Here is a 19,773-nt window from a genome sequence, read left to right on the forward strand (position 1 = left end):
ATTCAGCGCAGGTTTTGGCGTACGCACGGTTTTATAAGTCTGAATATTTTTTTGCGTACGCCATTTTGAGCTTTCTGGCGCACGTACACTTTTAGTAAGGATTATACGCACAGTTTTATAAATGAGGCCCCAAGTTGTTATACAGTAAGACAAATGGGGGAAAATCATTGTATATACAAAAAGTTTAGCAGCAGACAGTGACAAATTATGTCTGATACTCTTAAAATTGTTTAGATTAAATTTAACAGTCTTAATGACCTTATTAACTTGTTTTTTGAAGGTCAAATTTGTGTCAATTATGATGTCTAAATATTTAATATGTGTCACAGATGTAATGACTTCACCGTTAATTAAAATATCAGGATTAACTGAATTATTAATCCTCGCTGTAAAAGACATGCAAACTGTTTTACTTAGATTAAGGGTCAAACAAGAATTTGCATGCCAATCCGACACCTTATATTTATATTTACTATCTTTATGATTAGGTCATTATCATTATTAATTACAATTTAATTTTTTTTCCTCTAAGCACTGACGAACGCTCCACACTCCAGTTCAGTAGGTGGCGACAATGTACCGAAAGCATATGTTTGCCAAGCGACAATAAACAATACAAGAAGAACGTTTAACATGCAGCATGAACATTATTGCAGACTTCATTGCTTGAGAAGTACAGCACAGACCATCTCATGCAACACCCACAGATACGGAACACGAAGTAAAAGGTATATTATAAGAGTTCTTTCAAACCTGCCATAGCGGTGAATTCTTGTTTGTTATTTTTTATTTTGGACTGCTGCAGAAATTGTCACCCTGAAGCTGGAGAATATATCGTGTTCCTCTTTTGTAATTAATTACTGCCAACTACTAATGATTTAACCCTTTGGGGAAATGTTACTTCACTGCATCAGAAGGCGTCTCCAGCTTTTAAGCGAAAAGCTCCCTTGGTATCATCGGAATATATCAAAGTGCATTACTCGTGATGACAGTTCTGATGAAACCAGCCTCTTGATGCGACTTTGCGCTGAGCGTTATTACATTTCTTTTGAAGCTTTTCACACCAGGTCATGTACATATGGGCCCTTAGGAACAGAACTAAAGAAAAACATTATTGAGCAGTGGACTTCAGCTATACGTTCAAGAGCATATGTATTTGAGATAAATACTTCGGCGTTAAGTAGAACGTGTGAGGATCCTGTCAGGATTGTTGACATAAGGGCTCTTAAAGAAATCCTTAACCAAGACAGTTTTACTAAAGAAGAAGCATCTCAAAAGATTCAAAAACTTTTGAAAGACAGTGCGTCTGTTCGGACGAGTCTCCTACAGGGTGAGTGCAGACCCGTCTTCACTATGCATACATTGCGCATAGTTACCATAGGTCGCACAGTCGATGCGATTTTTTTAGTAATCTGGGATTGTATTATTTTCCCCTCAAGGTGCTTTTCAGCAGTATTCTCAGGCTTTGGAGCTTGTGAATAGGACATTGCCTTTTGGATTGGCAGAGATTGGTCTGTGCCATCATTTCGATAATCAGCTCAGACATTCATCCAGTTGGTGAGTGATGCCTTATCATCTTAGCTTTCATTTTTATCAACTGTGTTATTTTAATGAGTGACTTTTTTTACTGGATCACTCTATCCACGATGAAATAATGTAAATTAACTAATTATTTTAATTGCTTTGCCTTTACATATGGAACCTTTTCATTAACCTCCGTTAGTTCATTTGAGGTAACCGAATCATCTTTAGTCTGGTTCTGTTCTCCCCGGACTTCTTCACAGTGGATGGACTACTGGGCTCATCAAAGACTGCAGTGGTGGAGGAAGGTAAAGCATGGAAGCACAAATATGGGAGAATTGGGTACCAACACTTAGAGCAGTGGTTCTCAACTGGTTTGGCCATGGGACCCACCATTTTCCCAAATATTTTCTTTAAAATGGCTGACACACAAGTACTGTCCCTCTTTACTTAAAATTACATTAAAGGGATAGTTCTTTCTTCTGTTGAACACAAAAGGACATATTTTAAAAGAATGTTGGTAATCAGACAGTTGATGGTAGCCATTGATTTCCATAGTATTTTTTTCCTACTATGAAAGCTGCTGTCAACTTTTTACTTTACTCTTGTGTCTAACATTACATTTAAATCTGTAAAGTTACTGATTTGAAAAGTTAGTAATAAAATACACAACAAAGTAACACATTACATAATAAAAGTGGCAGATCTATTATTTTGCATTTACAAGCCAAGACTTAATGCACAGAATCAGTAAATTACAACGCGAGGTACACAAAACTGCACTGTTGGGAAAACTCCCGTTATAACCAATATGCGGTGCAATGATTCTCTTATTGAGAGCGTGTTTGTACTTTGTTGTTAATAATAAAAGGATTCACAAGCATGCCGAACTCGTGCTAAATATACTTAGCGGCACTGAGTAAATTCTGACTGAACACATCTGGCCATTGCGTTCACACGCTCAACAGATATATCTGTGATTGGTTACAAAGCTCAACACTGCAAAATCACGTTGTAAATGGAAACCTTTGACACTCTTCACAGAGCGTTTACACAAACACTATCAGGCGTGTTTTGAAGCATTTGAAATCAGCCGGCTATCAGTGGGTACCGATACATACTGCAGGGCTTGTTGCTTACTTTTTTCCAAAGGAGCATATGCTTGCGAATTGAGAAATTTACAAGCACGTTAAAAAAAAACTTTAGTGGCGCAATGCATATTTATCAAATAATGTGTTTTACCTTAATAAAGGGATAGGAGACGTTTACATTTACAAGCAAAATGTTATATAGTAGACACATCACAATAACTGCTGAAGCTTTTATCACAGTATATGGTATTATCACGTTATTGAATTAAGTCAAATACAAAGTGTTGTCCTCCTAACAGGTTTAATAACTTTTTCTTATAGCAAAAAAAACTGAACCTATAAATACAATAAAATAATACACAAAAATGTATAAAGTAAACAAATGTTTAAAACAATTGAAGTGCGAAATAATTATAAAGAACATTAGCACTTAACAATAAGGTCTCATTAGTTAACATTAGTTAATGCATTACATAGTCTTTTAGGTGACTGTCCAAAGCATGTGAATATAAGGCATGCAACTGCTGTGGGCTGCATCAAGTCATAACATTACAACGCTTCATTTCAGGCCCGTTCACACCAAGGATGATAACGATAAAGATATAGTTCTATAAAATACTTCTCAATATTAAAAGAATAGCGTTCCCTCCACAGCTATAATGATAACAGCACAGATAAACGATATCATTGGATTCAGTTTCGGAACAATTTTTATCTAGCTGATGAATGACGAAAACATTAACAGACAATCAGAATCCATCCTTCTGTGAGGAGCTCGACCATTTAAAGCGGCAGACAAGCACGTGCTTGTAAACAGAACATTATGGTCCGCTGGTGTGGAGGCTATATAAAATAGTTATCATTCTTGATGTGAAAGCACGAAAGCGACGCTAACCCTCCTTAAGCAAGACAGAAGAGAGAGACCAATTTTCAAGATGTTTTGTCATTTAAAGTAGAGTTTCGGGTAACTCTCTATTCTCTCATACTTTTATTGTTGTCGTCTCCAGTAATTTGTTGTTGTTCCTTCTCATTGTTTTCTTTTTCAACTTTGAAATAACGGGCCTGGGCAGTGTTGCCACCTTATGAAGTAATTAGTGAGAAAAAAACCTAATGACTTATGCGCATCTTGCCGATTCCATCCTCCTAATTTTATGTGCAATTTGGATATAGCGTAAAAAAACGCTGGATGGAAACGCCATTTTGGGCATTTTAGAATTTAACTAATATTCAATCATTTTTTGTTGTTGATTTTATTCAACTGCACACCGAAGATAGACATGTGGATAACAAAATATGTTTTAATTTGTGTAAAATATGTTTTAATATGTAAAACCACCCTGAAATGGTATTCATTGTGTACTGTATATTAGTGTATATTACCTGGTCTTTATCTGAGAAAATGTGATTATCCGTGTGCACAGACTTTCCATCTGGCAGAGTGCAGTGTTGGTTACAACAATTTCATTGCAGCAATGTTGTGCCTGTGTTATTTATTATCTTTTATTTATGACTTGATAACATATCAATCATGTCATGAAAAACCATACTGGTGGTCCACTTTTAAAGTCAAGTCAAGTCACCTTCATTTAGATAGCGCTTTTAACAATATGGACTGTTTCAAAGCAGCTTTACAGTGATAATAGGAAATTAAAGTAACAGAGATTGTTTTGGCTTTACAGCAGCTCTAGAATAAAGTTATTGTCCAGCTAAAGTTAGTTTTGATTGATCACTTCCGTCGCAACGATCATTAGTTATTAACCTGCCGCTAACACGACAGCGTTCTAACAGAAAATTCTTAAATGCGATCCGGCCGCTCATTTGCATAAAACAGTGCCTGGTGGCTCTGAGAATTTTTTATTTGCTTCTGCGTAGCCACGTGAATCGGAATTATCCCGACAACGTTTTATCAGTACAGAGGTAAAGGGAAGGAGGCCTTTACTAGGTAGAGACTAGTTGACACTTCAGGACTGCGTTGTCGTCATGTCCAGGCGCATGTCCTTCATCAGATCCGGATACGGCCTGGATCCGGCAGACTGCGGTAAACCTCGGGATAAACAGAGAGACTAATATTAGCGTAGACGCCATCCTTCTTCCTTCAGGATTTATGGGAAGTGTTCCCGTTTCCGGCTGATCTAAACTATGCAGCCTAACATTGAAAGTCTATAGTTTATGTGTATGCTAAGCCAAAGAGATGTGTTTTTAGTCTAGATTTGAACTGACAGACTGTGTCTGCTTCCCGGACAATGTTAGGAAGATTGTTCTAAAGTTTTGGTGCTAAATAGGAAAAGGATCTACCGCCAGCAGTCGATTTTGATATTCTAGGTATTATCAACTGGCCGGAATTTTGAGATCGCAATAGACGTGAAGGACTATAATGCGTTAAGAGCTCACTCAAGTACTGGGGAGCTAAACCAATTAGTGCTTTGTAAGTAATCAGCAATATTTTAAAATGTATACAATGTTTAATAGGGAGCCAATGCAGTGTTGACAGAACCAGGCTAATATGGTCATACTTCCTGGTTCTGGTAAGAACTCTAGCGGCTGCCTTTTGGACCAGCTGTAATTTGTTTATTAAGCGTGCAGGGCAACCACCCATAAGAGCATTACAATAATCTAGCCTTGATGTCATGAACGCATGAACTAATTGTTCTGCATTTGTCATTGAAAGCATATGACGTAATTTAGATATATTTTTAAGATGGAAAAATGTGGTTTTACAGATACTATTCACGTGACTTTCAAATGAAAGATTAATATCAAAGAGCACACCCAGGTTCCTAACTGACGACGAGGACTTGACAGAGCAGCCATCAAGTATTAGACAGTATTCTAGGATATTACGAGAGGACGTTTTTTGTCCAATAATTAGGATCTCTGTTTTTTCAGAATTAAGTAGGAGGAAATTACTAGTCATCCAATTTTTTATATCAGCTATGCATTCCGTTAATTTGGTGAATTGGTAAGTTTCGTCAGGGCTTGAAGAAATATAGAGCTGAGTATCATCAGCATAACAGTGAAAACTAATGCCATGCTTCCTAATGATACCTCCTAAGGGTAGCATGTACATAGTGAACAGCAACGGTCCTAGTACTGTGCCTTGTGGTACTCCATACTGAACTTTTGAACTATAAGACATCTCTTCATTTACTGCTACAAACTGATAACGGTCAGATAAGTATGATTTAAACCATGCTAATGCAATTCCACTAATGTCAACATAACTTTCGAGTCTATTTATTCAGTAGTATCAAATGCAGCACTAAGATCGAGTAACACCAATAGCGAGATACAACCACGATCGGATGATAAGAGCAAATCATTTGTGACTCTAATGAGAGCTGTCTCAGTACTATGGTACGGTCATTTCTTACCATTTACCGGATACCATTTCTTTCTAAAAAGGAACATAGTTGTGAGGATACTGCCTTTTCTAGTATCTTTGACAGAAAAGGTAGATTTGAGATCGGCCTGTAATTGACTAATTCTGTACGATCAAGTTGCGTTTTTTTAACAAGTGGTGTAATCATAGCCAGCTTAAAAGTTTTTGGTATGTATCCTAGTGACAAAGATGAATTAATGATATTGAGAAGAGTATCTATGACCTCTGGGAACATCTCTTTCAATAGCTTAGTCAGTATAGGGTCTAACATACATTTTGTCGATTTATATGATTTAATGAGTTTAGAAAATTCTTCCTCTCCTATAGCAATGAATTAATTGAATTTTTCCTTAGGGAGACTACAATGCACCCCTGATGCGATGCTGTAGTAGACGTTTGAATAGTTATAATTTTCTCCCTGATATTATCAATCTTATAAGTGAAGGACATAAAGTCATTACTGTTGTGCTGCTTGAAACTTTATTTTTGTCAGTTTAGCAACTGTTTCAAATAAATACCTCGGGGTTTGTTTATTTTCTTCTAATAGGGTTGAAAAATAAGCTGATCTAGCAGCTTTTAAGGCCTCTCTGTATGCAATCGAGCTCTCCTTCCATGAAATGCGAAATACCTCTAGTTTAGTTTTCTTCCAGTTTCGCTCCATTTTTCTGGCTGCTCTCTTTAGGACCTGAGTGTGCTTGTTGTACCAAGGTGTTAGACTATTTTCTTTAATCTTCTTTAAGCGCAAAGGAGCAACTGTGTCTAAAGTGCTGGAAAAGAGAGAGTTAAAAGTTTCTGTCGCAATATCGCGTTCTTCTAAGCTATCTGGGATGCTGAGATGATGAAACTGATCAGGAAGATTATTAATAAAGCAATTTTTAGTGGCCGAAGTTATAGGTCTAACATATTTGTAACACAGAGTCGGCTTTGCAGCCTTGGTTAAATGAAGTTTACATGAGACTAGATAATGATCTGAGATGTCATCGCTCTGCTGCAGAATTTCAACAGTATCAACATTGATTCCATGTGATAATATTAGATCTAGAGTATGATTACGACAATGAGTAGGTCCTGACACGTGTCGTCTAACTCCAATAGAGTTAAGAATGTATTTAAATGCCAATCCCAATGCATCTTTTTCATTATCTACATGTATATTAAAATCACCAACAATTAGGACTTTATCTGTAGTCAGTACTAACTCCTATAGAAAATCAGCAAATTCTTTGATAAAGTCTGTATGGTGCCCTGGTGGCCTGTATACAGTAGCCAGCACAAATCTTAAACGTGATTTATCATTTAGAATATATATTGTTACATTAAGCACCAAGACTTCAAAAGAATTATATTTGAAACTAGACTTCTTAGTAATTTTGAAAATATTACTATAAATTACAGCAACACCTCCCCCTTTGCCTTTCAGACCATGTTCATGTTTATAACAGTAATCTAATCGTTTGGTTTTAGCCAGGTTTCTGTTGCACACAGCACATCTAGGTTATAGTCTGTAATCATATCATTAACAATAAGTGCTTTGGAAGTAAGGGATCGAATATTCAGCAACCCAAGCTTTATCATTTGTTAATTTTTATTAAATCTGTTTTTTATTTTTTGAAAATCAATTACATTTTTAACCTTGGATGGGTTTGGAAGTTTTTTGTATTTCCTAATTCGGGGAACAGACACAGTCTTTATATGATGATAATCTAGGTGAAAGAGCCTCTATGTGATGGGATTTATCTGACCTTGATGAAGTGAGACAGCTGGCAGACGGTCGGTTTAGCCAGTTTTTCTGCTTCCTGACCTGAGCCCCAGATTGTCATGTTTAAGCTCTAAGACTATGTGCCATATTACTAGAGAGAAGAGCAGCACCATCCCAGGAGGGATGAATACCATCTCTTTTCAACAGGTCAGGTCTGCCCCAAAAACTATTCCAATTGTCTATGAATTCTATATTATTTTGCGGACACCACTTAGACAACCAGCCATTGAGTGATAATAATCTGCTAACTATCTCATCACTCCTGCGAACAGGAAGGGGGCCAGAGCAAATTACAGTGCCTGACATCTTACTTGCGAATTCACACACCTCTTTAACATTAATTTTAGTGATCTCCGACTGGCGAAGTCGAACATCATTAGTGCCGACGTGAATAATAGGCTTAGAGAATTTACAATTAGCATTAGCCAGCACTTTTAAATTTGCTTTGATGTCAGGTGCTCTGGCTCCCGGCAAACATGTGACTATGGTGGCTGGTGTCTCTATTTTCACGTTCCATGTAATAGAATTGCCAGTAACTAGGGCACAAAGTATATGAAACATTTTTAAGGTATATTGGTGTAGTGCAGGAATAGAATTTCTTGAAGACCTTCTGCAGTTTGCTTTAGGTCCGTCTGACTTCAGCATGAGCAATGTGGTGGATGAGGAACTGAGGGAGGGGAGATCTCGTGGTGTTAAAATCCTTTATAAGTTCCCCTGGGGCTCAGAGACCCTGGAGACACTGTGGAGCCTGGGGGACATACAACTGATAAAGACTCTCCAAGGATCTTGCATCAATCTACAGGTCAGAACAAACTTAGATTATGTTTAAGATGTAATTTAGTTTGTTTGTCAAATTAGTTTTACTAACTTTGATCTATTATGCACAAAGTATACTTGAAATAGTATAAATTAATTAAAAAAATGTTTTCCTAGAAATCATTATTTCATAACTATCTATTGAAGACCGTTATGATCATGTAACTTTCAGTGCAGAGATGGAAGAAAGTCTGTGGTTCCTCATGTCATCTCTGTCAGTGCAAATGTGGATCAAGGAATGCTGGCTTACCTATTTGACTCACTTCATCTGCTGAAAAAAACTGACAGCAAACAGAAGCTTCATCAGAGGACAGTGAGTAAGCAAAGTTTTCCTATTTTTTTTTAGCATTAATAAGTGGTTGGAAAATGACGCTTAATATGTAATTTTTTATGTAAAAAAGGCAGGGAAGTTGACCAGGGTTTCTTTTCTTTGTTCAGGTTTTAAAGCTGCATCCCAGTTTAACTCCAGTGAAAGTGGCTTTGGATATGGGACGAGGCTCTAATTCAGAGCTTAGACAGGTATAGAGGGATAAAAAATCACTTTTTATAATTACCAAAACTACTGTTCAAAAGTTCAAGATCATGTTTAGTGGTAAACATGTTGAAGATTAGCGGACAGTCTGTCAATTCATAAAGTGATCAGTCATTTCCTCTCAAAAGTGAGCTTACTGAATTAAAAGTGTAGAAGCCTCTCTCCCATCGACGTCCATTAAAAAAAAAGACAATCCGTTCTCATTCCAGTGGTCTCGTCTGCTAGGACTCCATTCACATACCAGACAAGAAGCACCACACAGCAACTAGGACAGTCACACACCTGATGTGATCTAAAGGGTGATCTATATTGTAATAATTCTGAAGCATAGGCTTTTATTTAAGCCACATGATATTAATGAAAAATAACCTGCCAAACTGGCTAGTGAATTGATTGTGTTACCAGGCATGGGTGATTTTCACTTGCATTTGGCGGGTGTTAATATCAAACCCTGTACCTAGGTAAATATAGTGTGCATTGTAGAGTGGCCACCTTAAATAATTTCTAAAGTTTTAATATTGGGCGACAGCAGACAGTGTAAATAAACTGTCGCAAAATCAAATACTTTTTTTTACATATACTACATTAGGCTTAACTGGGAAGGGTCACAGCACTTACATATTGTTGTCCTATTGTTAGTTTAACTGCTTCTATTGTTCTCCTCATTTGTAAGTCGTTTTGGATAAAACCGTCTGCTAAATGATTAAATGTAAATGTCCAAAGATTCCAACACAATCTTCCTGGTGAATACCCACAAGGGTTGAAACTCAAGTGATAACGGTTACATTTCAAAGACTAGCACAAATTATTCCATGCAAAATGCTCAGCAACTCAGTTCCGCTCTCATCTTCACGTCTCCACTTTCCTCACCTCTTGACCTGTTCTTTTTGTTAACTTTAGTAAACCTCACCTTTTTTTAGTCATCTTTATTTTTGTTCAGATAAATAATGAAGCTCATTATTGTAATTAATTGGTTTGCAACTTAATTATTTACTTTATTTGTTCCTTGAAGGTGATAAAGTGAAACAAAACTCTGCCTCAAAGTTTAATGATCCGTTACAGCATGCCGAGTTTGAGATTCCACTGGTTACTGAGCTAGGGCTTGCAGAAATTTTGTTGAAAGCCTACTTTGTTTTTTGAGAATCAACAGATGTAATATGTAAGTATAACATAGTAGTATACTTTATTTTACAATAAAATGCCATTTGTAGCCAACATAAATTAAGAGGAATCTCAAATGTGACATTTTTTGCAAAACAAATTAGGACTGATACTCAAACCCTCTCCATTTTATATTGATCCTAAAACTGGAACTTTTAGCAATCTTGATCATTACATTTGGATTTAAATTCCAATCTCAAACTTTTAGTCTAGGTTAAAAAGAAACAAGAGTGTGCAAAATCTGTAATCTCTAATCTGTTGGTTTTGCAATACCAATACATAGGTTTTCACTCAAAAAACAAAAAGGTAAATTAAAAATGGTCACGCAACCAACTTTACTAATTTGTGGACCACTTGAGATGGACTGACCTTAAGTCAATTGTCTCTCTTAAGGTTTGTGAGGGTTTACTCCAAGAGTTTCTTGAAGTTGGAATTTCCACATGGCCTGGATACTTGGACACAATATCATTATCTCTGGAGAATTTACACACTAAGTAACTGACTATCTATTTTCTATACAATATTGAGTAATCTTTTGAGTTTTCATGATGTTTTCATGATGAAATGAATGTTGAGAGAAAGTTTTCTTTATGCTGCAGGTATGATGAGATGGGTGTCCTCTTCACAGTGGTGGTCAGTGAGACCACACTAAAAAGTGGCCTTCTGCTGGTCCGTAACAGAGACACCACCATCAGAGAGACCATGCACATCTCAGAAATCAAATGCTACCTGCTCAAATACATATCTGCCTCAGACAATATCTGACTTTTATCAAATTAATCTCAATGGATACATATTGTAGAGTACTGTAATGTGGTGATATAACTGTTGGGAGTGATGTAACTGTTACAAAATTGTTTCTCTGTTTATGTGAAAGGCTGTTATGTAAAAAGTGTATACCATTTGGATAAAAAACAACAACATAAGATTTCATATTAAACTTTATCATATGCAGTCCCATCCTGATTGGATTTATTTTCGATCAGGCTAACTAATATCTACTGTGTATCTGTCGCTTTGACTTTGCCCCAGAGTTTATATTGATGTTATGTGGTAGGACTTTAGTGGTTAAAAATTTGGCCCAGATAATCAAAGATTTAGGGTTAGTTCACATTTTGCAAAGGTTGGAAAATGCCATTGTTTTTTTTTAGGTGTGAAATGCACTTGAATTTTGAATGACGTCCTTGAAATTGTTTGATATATGTTCTTCGAATGTTAAGTGTGAGTAAAAAAAAGAAAGTTGATGCTATGGATCCATTGCGCTTTGATGTTGGACAAGTACATGTGATAAATTTCATATGGGCCTACTCGGATGCTAAGGGGACCTATTCCTTATATATGGCCAGTTTTTAACTATTAATCCGGTAGTAAAATAAAATTTAAATCTTTAATAATAATCCACACATAAGATGAAGTCTTGCTAAAGTATCTTGTATGAAGCTCATTTGAATTTGGTATAGCCTACATGTTTACTCTGGTACGGAGGAAATCAAAACCAAATTACCCTACATTTTTCTGACGATGAAGCATACTGACATATAAAATTTCACGTAATCGCCTAAATTGGATGAAAACTGTCCAAGCTTTATTCATACAGTCTTTTTATTTAATAGAGAAAACATCACGGGTGTAAATTAATATCGATATGTCTGTGATTCATATCAAATTAATGACAGTTTAAACTTGCTAATGTGAACATGTTTGTTCTGAGAATTGTAATTACTTTCTTTTCCTCAATGGAATTCCTCCTCAACTTGTAACATTCTAAAACAACATTCTGAGGCAATAAATACTAAGACAGCATTCTATGGGCCCTATTTTAATGATCTAAGCGCATAGTCTAAAATGCACGGTGCAAGTGCACTTAGGGCATGAATCCACTTTTGCTAGTTTAACAACGGGAAAACTTTGTCGGCGCTTGGGCGTAACATGCAATAAACCAATCAGAATCTCATCTCCCGTTCCGTTTAAAAGCTAGTTGCGATTCGCCATTTACATGGCAGAATTGTGGACCCACCTATAGGTGCATATTACTAACACTCTCTGTAAAGAACAAAAAAATATTGCGCCATTGACTTTAGACCAGGTTTTTGTTGGTCAATGGCGCAGTCTATTTCAATTGCCTCGAAATAGCAATGCGCCAGAACACTCCTCGTTTTCATACCAGCACGCCCATGGATGCACAAATGGGCGCAAATGCATTTGCTATTTAAACAACGTGGCGCAAGACTTAAAAATGATAACTGCGTTGAGCTGAAACTAGTAATAACCACTTGTGTCCCGCCTGGTGCTGCATTGTATCGTATGTGTGATAGGGCCCTAGGCTTTGTGTGTCTGTCAATCAACATTAGAGCTCTACCCTCAGGCTGAAAAACACAAGGACGTTAGACCTCTGTCAAAAGTGTGTCTGCGTGTGTTTAGCGATTAGAATATATTAAGTTTTCAAGACGTTCAAATTGTTGTCAAACAATACGGAGGCTAGCTAGACCCTCCCTCCTCCTCATCCGCGCACTAACCCCCAAATCCTTCTTGTCGGTTATTGGCTGGAACAGTTTGTTATGATTCGTGGTGCGGGTTAGCAGTTTGTTTTTGTTGCCGTTTTTGGAGCCTGGGGTGTCTGCAGAGACCGTGTTTTTTTTTACAGTGTGTTCAGGGGACAGGCAGCGGATAGTGGATAGTGAGAAGATGTTTGCTGTATGTGACAAAAAAAATTTTGGCCTAAAACACGTGTGACATCGCTTAGAGCACCTTTAAATAACCATGGTGATGAACGCCGCAAAGATCTTCTTGAACCTGAAAAACCAAAATTGCTCAAAATTACCTGATTGGAACATATGGGCAAATGGGACAATATAACTATACAGAGTTTATTTTCTCGCCTAATGAGTAAAATTTTTTAACTTCTTTTACTGCAACTTAGCTATGACCTCATAATCAAAATTGGATACCCTCATTTGTGTGACATCATATGAAGGTGGCGGCAGGCATCAAACAGAAAGTTGACCCTTAAATGCATAATATGAAATGACATAAGCTTTTGCTAGTTTTCATAATAAGGTCATAAAATTCTTTATGAACCATTTTTTAAAAACTTGTTTACACTTTTCAATGACTTTTGGAGTTAAAGCCTTCTTTAACCTGTGTTGTATTGTATGAATTGTGGATGAATTAATCAACATTGAGAAGTAAAGTTTAACAGAAACAAACTCTCAAATCAAATTAATAATGATGAACAGAAAAGGTAAGTCTGGCATATGAAATTATATCAAAGTATGTACTAACTTGTGTAATCAATATGCTTACTACTAGCCCAAATCAATGATAAGATGTGCTGTCTCAAAATCACCCATATTTTACCAAAACAAAGTTTGTCTGTTTTTTGGCTGTTTGCATATAGCTATGCCATGCATCCATTCCTTTCACAATATAAATTTGTTTCCTGTTCAAATTGGATAACATATTCAGTATTATAGAAATATATGTGTTGGGCTGATGTTTTTAATTTATGGCAAGAAACTTTACATAGGGCTGAAATTCACAAACTTCCTTAGTTCACCCTAGTAACTAGTTATATTCTTTGGCAACCACTATTAACAAACTCGCATGGAAAGAAATTCACGCTGTGGATACAGAAATAAAGCACATGACCCCTTAAGCAACCATTTAGCCTATCTAAAATAAATGTTATGTTGTCATGAATGCAGTTTATTTGATTCGTGCTACAGCTCAGTAGGTGGCGGTAATGCTATTCAGTTTTGACACAACAGAAGAAAGAAGAAGACCGATCATCCTCATCCTCTGGTTGAAGGTTCATTCGACGTGTGCTTGCAGAAAAATGGCCGCGGAGAGGCAGAAAGAGGTGAAAATATCGCCAATGGAGGAAAACAAAGAGAACAAGATCGACGGAAGTCTTGGCCTAGAGAGTATCCTTGATGTTAAATTCACTGTGTCAGTTTGCTAGTGCTGGAGAGTAACGTTAGCATTAAAGCAGCAGTTTAGTGGAGGAATGCTGCTACGGGGGTCTTATGCGATACGTGTCACTTGATCTCAGAAGTAGAGTAGAAAAGTATTTTCTGTATAATCAAGAGATTCAATAAGGTTTTCATAAATATTTATGAGTGGTGATTAAAGTAGTGATTATGACTTAATGGAAAGCCAAATTGAGCCATATTCTGAGAGATGTATTATACTGTCTCGTTTTAATATGTATTTCTTGCAGTGTAACGTTACACTCTTGGTAGTACTTTAAAATCCTAGCATGCTTTATGTGATTTGAAATGTCCTTGGCTTATTGTCCTTAGCACTGACTTCAGTTCTGCAGATCATTAAGGACTCTCAGCAACAGCATGGACTCCGGCATGGAGATTACCAGCGCTACAGGTAAGGCAGAGGGGAGGTAGCAAGGACACTTAAAAAAAAAAAAAAAGGTAAATTTAAATTGTTAAAACGAAATTGTCTTGAAATTATGTTGATCCTCTCCTCTGACACCAAAGGGGTTATTGCTCTCGACGACTGCGTCGATTGAGAAAGACTCTGGGCTTTAAAATGGGCAATAGACACAAGTTTACTGGCAAGAAAGTGACTGTGGAGATGCTTTCAGACAACAGGTAACTTCGCACTTAAACAAATGTGCACTTAAAGCAAGATGCTTTATTGTCTTTGGTCTTAGTCTCTCTTCCTTTCCCTATCTCTATCTTTCTACTCTAGACATCTCTTGTTAGTGTTAATGGAAGCAGAAAGAGCATGGAGTTATGCCATGCAGCTGAAACAGGAAGCTAACACTGAGCCCCGAAAGCGTTTTCACCTGTTGGCTCGCCTCCGAAAGGCTGCCAAACATGGGGAGAAGCTGGAGAAGCTGTGTGAAAGTCCTCGTGTGGACGCAAAGACCAAACTTGAGGCTCAGGTTGGTCAAAGATGCATTTGATTATTTGATTCACCCCCACCCCCCAATGTGATTTCAGGGAGACCATCAAAAAAGCATTTTTATGTCCACTAATAGTTGCTGATGTCATCTCAATTTTGACTTAATTGAGTTCTGTTCTGCTGTAAGTGTGTTTGATGTTTTCCGCAGGCTTATACTGCTTATCTTATTGGAATGGTTCAGTTTGAGCTGCAGGAATGGAAATCTGCAATGGAGGCCTTTAACAAGTGCAAGTCAGTGCTTCCTTTTATTCTCATTTATTTATTGCTGTGCATTTGGTGCACTCTGCAGATACTATTATTGTGTGACCATGTGTACTTTTTGGCAAGGTTGTAATTGACTTTTTTTCCTTCACTTTTTTCATGAGGTATTGTCTGTCTTTGTGCACCTTTTTATAGCCAGTGCAGTGTTTTCCACAGGATTTCGTAAGACTGTGGTAGGTGAAACTCATACTGTGACGGGTTGTCCATGGGCATTCTCGAAATAACACTTTCAATATTTTGAAGTTAAATACACCAGTCTGATGCACTTTGAGGACAAAATGAAGACCTCCTACTTTTCAGTGACCAGACCAAGCGTGCCGCACAAGCCCTGAAAAGTGAAGCCAAAGCGTCTCGATCTGCCCCCGGTGGCCGGTCCTAGTATAGCTCATAAACCCCGCCTCCCCATGTTATTCAACGGGACATGAGACCAACTAAACAATTAAATTACACTTCACATATCTTTTTTCCAAAGATAGTTTGTCGTTTACTGTAGCTTTCATCACGCTGATGTAATTTCAAGTGTTTGTTTTTAAAATAAGTTTGTTTTTAGTTAGTTATTTGATGCTATAAAAATGGCGGTGTGGAGTACTGATTGACAGCTGTGATTGACAGGTTCTCTGAGCGAAGTAGTCACTGAAGCAACAACAGACTTTTTTTCGGGATCTTTGGAGGAGTGAGGAGATTGGAGCTTTAAATTTATATAATTATTTCACACCGACATAATGGGCTGTTCTGCAGCAGAGGCGTGTGCTAGCGATTGATTCGGCGAGAGTGAGGGCTTTGATTTCACGGGTTCAGCTTCCTGCTCACTACTGCGCATGTCTGGTCCCGAAATCACAACTGCGCAGACTCAAGTCCCAAGATGTCAGCGCCATATCAGGACAATGGTGGCTTTACTTCTCGTCAATGGAAGAGAGCGAAGGGGCGTCGTCCATCTTTTTTTACAGTCTATGGAACAGACTGTCTCTGCACTAATTTGTACCTGATCTTTAAAGTGAACTCAAACCTCTTTTTGGTTGTGGTAGTATCTCAGGGTTGGGCAATATGGTGATATCTCACAAGTGACCCGAGAAGTTTTGATATCTTTCTGCTGCATGATACATTTAAGTACATTTAAATTGTTCTTACATGTATAACTAGTAGTAAATGGAATAGATGATCAGTACACAGTAGGGGTGTAAAGGTTCTCTGTAAAAAATCTAACCATCACTCTCCACCCATGGTTCGACACACGCCTGTACTGCGGTACTGCGGTTTCTATCAACTATACAATTAAGAACGTATAAAAGCATATGCAAATTGATACAACCATTAGTTTATGGCAATGGCAGCTTTGGCCTTATTAGAGGACATTGCTAATGGCAGAATCCGAAGAGAACGAGTTTTTAGGGACCACAATAATTTTCTGGACCAGGATGATGACTGGCTTTCAGCCGTTTCAGATTTCCAAGGGCTATCCTCTTGGAGCTCTGTGTTGAGTTGGGTCCGAATCTAGAGAGAGAGACAGCGAGGAGCCACGCAATACCTGTTCCCTTGCAGGTGCTGACAACACTTGGTTTCCTGGCAACTGGTTCTTTCCAAAGGGAACTGGCAGACCGCTCAGGAATAAGCCAGTTGTCTTTGAGCCGCGCAATGCCAGCGGTATGGGTCGGGATCATCCGCATGTCTACCAGGTATATAAAGTTCCCATATGATGCAGTTGACCAGCCAAACATTAAAACGCAATTTGCAGCGATAGCCGGTTTTCCTAATGTAATCGGAGCGATCGACTGCACACACATTGCTAAAAAGGCGCCACCTGAAGAAGAATTTGCATACGTGAATCGGAAACATTTCCATTCAATAAATGTGCAGATATTATTGGTTACCTTTGTGGCAGTCCTGTAGTAAATCCGAGTCTCCCACAGCAGCAGATACTACTCCAGAGAGTAAAGTGTCATCCCTAATTGAGGCAACTCTCTGCTCAAAGGGGTCATCGACCCCTTTAACACTGCCTGTTCTGCCCACACTTTGTCGGTGCGCAGCAGTTCTAAATTTAACGTCCACCTTTATATCAGACCATTTCTTTTTAAGGTCATTTACAGTGCGACTTTCAGATCCCACCGCATTGACGGCATCAGACAAACTCTCCCACTCATATTTTTTCCTTTTGTTATTAAAGGGTTAGTTCACCCGAAAATGAAAATTAAGTCATTAATTACTCACCCCCATGCTGTACCAACCCCGTAAGACCTTCGTTCATCTTCGGAACACAAATTAAGATATTTTTGATTAAATCTGAGAGGTGGATCACTGCTACATAGGCTGCCAGAGGGAATGAAACTTGACGGCCCAGAAAGTCATTAAAGAACATGTTTAAATATTCCATGTGCCTACAGTGGCTCAACTATAAGTTTATCAAGCGACGAGACTACTTTTTTCCCGAAAAAAACCCCATAAATAACGACTTTATTCGACTATTCCTTTTCTTCCTTGTGGGCCTGAGACGAGAGTTCAAGAGATTTCCACGACGCATGCGCGAGAACTGAGAAGAGGACGTTCTTCTTCTAATACTTCTTGTTCAGTTCTCGCGCATGCGTCGTGGAAATCTCTTGAACTCCTCGTCTCAGGCCCACAAGGAAGAAAAGGAGTAGTCGAATAAAGTCGTTATTTATGTTTGTTTTTTTTTCGGAAAAAAAGTATTCTCGTCGCTTGATAAACTTATAGTTGAGCCACTGTAGGCACTTGGAATATTTAAACATGTTCTTTAATGACTTTCTGGGCCGTCAAGTTTCATTCCCTCTGGCAGCATATGTAGCAGTGATCCACCTCTCAGATTTAATCAAAAATATCTTCATTTGTGTTTCGAAGATGAACGAAGGTCTTACGGGGTTGGTACAGCATGGGGGTGAGTAATTAATGACTTAACTTTCATTTTTGTGTGAACTAACCCTTTAATTCCGGAGGACAAAGTTCCAAATATTTTTTTTTCCTCGTTTCTACCTCTGATAGTAGCACCTCCAATTCACTTTCTGTAAAGTTTCGCTTCTTGCCGCTTGCTTTAGCCATTTTCTTACTCCTTTCTTTTGCCAAAGTGGACTCATTACCATATTTAAATGTATTTAATTAAGGGAGGAGACTGGGTGGGGCATTGTGCTCGTGCATGTGCGCTCATTTTTACGTTAATTGGGATGTACAAAGAGAATATGCGTGGGATCCTTCGTACGCAGAGATTCATACATCTATTTTTTTTGTGCGTACGCACATTTACAGCTTTGTCCGTACGCAATGTTTTAGTATGAATTCAACGCAAGTCTTTGTACATGAGGCCCCTGGTGTGGGAAATTCACACATCTAAAGTGCTATCCTTTTCACATCCAATATCCAACTACAAAAGTGTGATATATTTAGCAAACTAAACATCTGTATGAAAACGGGTAATGGCAATAAAATAATATATAAATAACAAATAAAAATAAATGTAGCCTTGCAGTATACAAATATTTCTCAAAACACACACAGGCCTATTGCAATCACTTGTACATCAATGGCAAGTTTTTCTTCACAAACAGAATCATTTCTACTTTGTCACCAGATAGTCTGTTTCTTCTCTCTCTGCCACATGTCCAGCCAGACTAAAGCGCTCACTGTCAACGCTTTTACATGATGTAGAGAGGTACGCTTGTGGATTGGGAAATAAAAACAAGTTTAAATGGGTACATTTTCTATAAATTTTTTTGAGTCATTTTCTTTTCTGACATAGCCTACTCCAGTTCTTGGTAAAACACACCAGACATGCAAATTCTGTGCATTTTGGGCACTTTTTGTGTGAAATTTATTTTGTCCATCAAAAATGTGCTTTCACTTTAATTGAGTGTGAGCAGTGCAGCAAAAATAGTGGTGCTGAAACTCCCTCCACCATTGATCACGAGCTGCTCCTGCTTGGCGCTCACGCGACGCTCCTGCTCCTGTGAATGCAGTCATTGATTAACATGCACGCCGAAAGAAAAAGAAAAACGTGCTGCTTGCGGTGTGAAAAGGCCGTAATTCACAAGGTTCCCTACATGTGCGTTCCTTGTGCATGTGTGATACTGATGTTGCATGATGTTAATCATGCGGCGCCCCAATGCATTTGACCGGCATAAAATCGTAATATGTCCGCCGGTCATGGCCAATCACGTGAAAATCGCCCAATCCCGATCACCCGCCGATCAATCGGTGCATCTCTAATTGTGATTTTATATTTTAATTCTGATTTACAGATGCGTTGCCAAACCAATGGTGCAAAACAAAATTAGAGATTTTTTGTTATGAGAAATATTTTCAGCTGAAGCGATTGGGCTGGGCTGCC

The 19,773-nt window shown here is 38.0% G+C and overlaps 2 protein-coding genes across 3 annotated transcripts in view; both read left to right on the forward strand.

The window, feature by feature from the left end:
- The first annotated feature begins 600 nt into the window (after window positions 1-600).
- On the forward strand, window positions 601-11,219 carry polg2 (polymerase (DNA directed), gamma 2, accessory subunit). 2 transcript variants are annotated; one of them, XM_077199135.1, is made up of 8 exons: window positions 601-1,330; window positions 1,440-1,557; window positions 1,724-1,829; window positions 8,367-8,552; window positions 8,739-8,879; window positions 9,005-9,085; window positions 9,308-9,397; window positions 10,653-10,753. In XM_077199135.1, exons 1-7 carry the CDS (start codon window positions 895-897, stop codon window positions 9,365-9,367), a joined length of 1,128 nt encoding a protein of 375 aa, XP_077055250.1. In that variant the 5' UTR covers window positions 601-894; the 3' UTR covers window positions 9,368-9,397; window positions 10,653-10,753. The 2 variants fall into 2 exon arrangements, with proteins under 2 accessions (XP_077055250.1, XP_077055249.1); XM_077199134.1 differs by lacking the exon at window positions 9,308-9,397 and adding an exon at window positions 10,859-11,219 and having other exon boundaries at window positions 604-1,330.
- Window positions 11,220-13,444: 2,225 nt separating this feature from the next.
- The window catches only part of srp68 (signal recognition particle 68), an 85,225-nt gene continuing 78,896 nt past the window's right edge, over window positions 13,445-19,773 (forward strand). The window contains exons 1-6 of the mRNA XM_077199130.1: window positions 13,445-13,500; window positions 14,027-14,182; window positions 14,573-14,639; window positions 14,753-14,866; window positions 14,967-15,162; window positions 15,331-15,413. Of these exons, the coding sequence (XP_077055245.1) occupies window positions 13,485-13,500; window positions 14,027-14,182; window positions 14,573-14,639; window positions 14,753-14,866; window positions 14,967-15,162; window positions 15,331-15,413 (632 nt within the window). The 5' untranslated portion in view covers window positions 13,445-13,484. The remainder of the gene's footprint in view (window positions 13,501-14,026; window positions 14,183-14,572; window positions 14,640-14,752; window positions 14,867-14,966; window positions 15,163-15,330; window positions 15,414-19,773) is intronic.

This window comes from Siphateles boraxobius, unplaced genomic scaffold, assembly GCF_051911475.1.
Source record: "Siphateles boraxobius isolate OS27281-9 unplaced genomic scaffold, OSU_SipBor_1 41, whole genome shotgun sequence".
NCBI lineage: Eukaryota > Metazoa > Chordata > Actinopteri > Cypriniformes > Leuciscidae > Siphateles > Siphateles boraxobius.

Bases quoted from the DNA above. Each gene is read 5' to 3' on its own strand.
- polg2 (XM_077199134.1), top strand. From the start codon at position 895: ATGTTACTTCACTGCATCAGAAGGCGTCTCCAGCTTTTAAGCGAAAAG. The intron at 1,558-1,723 runs GTGAGTGATGCC...AACCTCCGTTAG, and splicing joins CTCAGACATTCATCCAGTTG to TTCATTTGAGGTAACCGAAT. The intron at 1,830-8,366 runs GTAAAGCATGGA...GACCTTCTGCAG, and splicing joins GACTGCAGTGGTGGAGGAAG to TTTGCTTTAGGTCCGTCTGA.